This window comes from Phodopus roborovskii, unplaced genomic scaffold (genome assembly GCF_943737965.1).
Source record: "Phodopus roborovskii unplaced genomic scaffold, PHOROB, whole genome shotgun sequence".
In the NCBI taxonomy this organism is placed as follows: Eukaryota; Metazoa; Chordata; class Mammalia; order Rodentia; family Cricetidae; genus Phodopus; species Phodopus roborovskii.
In genome coordinates this window covers 6,095,246-6,097,017 of record NW_026126409.1, presented here as the reverse complement: position 1 = coordinate 6,097,017, position 1,772 = coordinate 6,095,246, and the positions used below count along the sequence as shown (strand labels likewise).

The window sequence follows — 1,772 nt, the reverse complement described above, 5'->3', positions numbered from 1 at the left end:
AAGTGATAGAAAAATCCTTTTTTTTTTTTTTTTTTTCAACCACCAAAGGTACTTTATTGTGGAAAGTTCTATGTATTACATAGGCATTAACATCCTCCCTCCCATCCCAACAACCCCTGCAAATCCAGAAAGATTAAAAAAACCAAACATGTCATGTATAAAAACCTCTAACATGCATCAGTGTGTGTGACCGAGCTTCCTGAGGGACTGGTCTTCAGTAGACTGCCAGGCTTTCCCTTCCTGGGGGGCAAAGGCCAGTGCTTCTGCTCCCTTTTCAGAGATCCATTTCTCCATCGCTACACATTGTCATTCTCCACTTGACACCTTCTTAGAAACTTGATTGTGGGATGCGTTTTTCATTTGGCAAAAATTCAATATGGCTTTGCGTGGGATGTTTAGTGTCAGAAGCGGCAGTGTTGATGCTCAGGCTCTGAGGGAAAATAGAGAGCGGTGTGTATCCCTGAAGAAGACACGCTGGAGGCTGGAAGGGGGCGGTGGAGTTAATGCCTCAGCACTGCCTGGTTTTCAAGTCTGTGACTGCTGACCAGAATACGAATGCCCCCAAAGATGGCCCATCTGCTTTATTTTGTCCCGGGGTCTCAGCATGGGTACGCACGACACCAACACATGGCATTCTGTCATCCAGAAGGTGGCTCAATAGGACCGTCATAGAGGACCTGGGTGTGTCCAGACAGCATCACACCTACCCAGAAGGGTACGCCTTGAGGATCTTCACGTCATCCACAGGACGGTCCTGGGAGTTTGTTTCCACCATGCCCACTCGATTCACCATTCCTATACCCTGGCACACTCGGCCAAAAATGGTATGCTTGCCATCCAGCCATTGGGTGGGGGCAAGGGTCACGAAGAACTGGCTGCCATTGGTGTCTGGTCCTGCATTGGCCATTGCAAGAATCCCAGCCCCAGTGAACTTCAGGTCTGGATGAAATTCATCTTCAAACTGTTTGCCATAGATAGAAGCGCCACCACGACCTGTCCCTGTTGGGTCACCGCCTTGGATCATGAAGTCCTTGATGATCCTGTGGAATTTGGTGCCGTTGTAGTATCCCCGCCGAGCCAGCTCTGCAAAGTTCTTGCAGGTCTTTGGAGCATGTTTCCAGTACAGCTCCAGCACAATGATCCCCATGCTAGTCTCTAGGTAGACGTTGGGCGGCTGCCAGGTGTCAGGGGGAATCGCTGCCATTCTGAGGGAAGGTATCCTCTAGCGATCGAAAAATCCTTTTTTAAACCTTTGCTGTTCACATGGTGTTTCTTATGAAACTCTGAGGCTTCTAGCACACTTCCTATCAATAAACAATCAATTTAATCATTGCCTTGTGCTAGAGGACCTGGCAGACACGTATGGGATCTCATGTTATATATATATATATATATATATATATATATATATATATATATATATGATGAGTACTCTTTCTGATAGTATCTTGTAATTGTATAAACAATGAAGTTAATTCTGTATTGGCAGGAATAAATTCTGCAGTCTCAATGTGTAAAACGACCCTCTCTGCGTATTGAGAGTAACTATATTGAGGGGTTCTTTAAAATCCATAAGTACCATGAGAATGGCATACAATTCTGCCTACTGTTCAGAATTGTAAGGGCTTTGAACCACTTTGCTAATTTTTCCTGATTTATATCCTGCCTTACCTGATTTGTTTGCATCAGTGTAGAATGTATGAACTCCAGAAATAGGTGTTTTTCTTACAATGCATGGAAGGATCAAAATCGTTTTCTTTATGAATTTGATT

General features: G+C 44.5%; 1 protein-coding gene across 2 annotated transcripts; it reads right to left on the bottom strand.

The window, feature by feature from the left end:
* Window positions 1-287: 287 nt before the first annotated feature.
* LOC127220230 (peptidyl-prolyl cis-trans isomerase-like 1) lies at window positions 288-1,224 on the bottom strand. Of its 2 annotated transcripts, XM_051181957.1 has the most exons (2): window positions 708-1,224; window positions 288-430 (listed from the first exon to the last, which is right to left on the bottom strand). In XM_051181957.1, the coding sequence occupies exons 1-2, from the start codon at window positions 1,202-1,204 to the stop codon at window positions 424-426; spliced, it is 504 nt and encodes a 167-aa protein (XP_051037914.1). In that variant the 5' UTR covers window positions 1,205-1,224; the 3' UTR covers window positions 288-423. The 2 variants fall into 2 exon arrangements, with proteins under 2 accessions (XP_051037914.1, XP_051037915.1); XM_051181958.1 differs by lacking the exon at window positions 288-430 and having other exon boundaries at window positions 657-1,224.
* Between the last annotated feature and the right edge of the window lie 548 nt (window positions 1,225-1,772).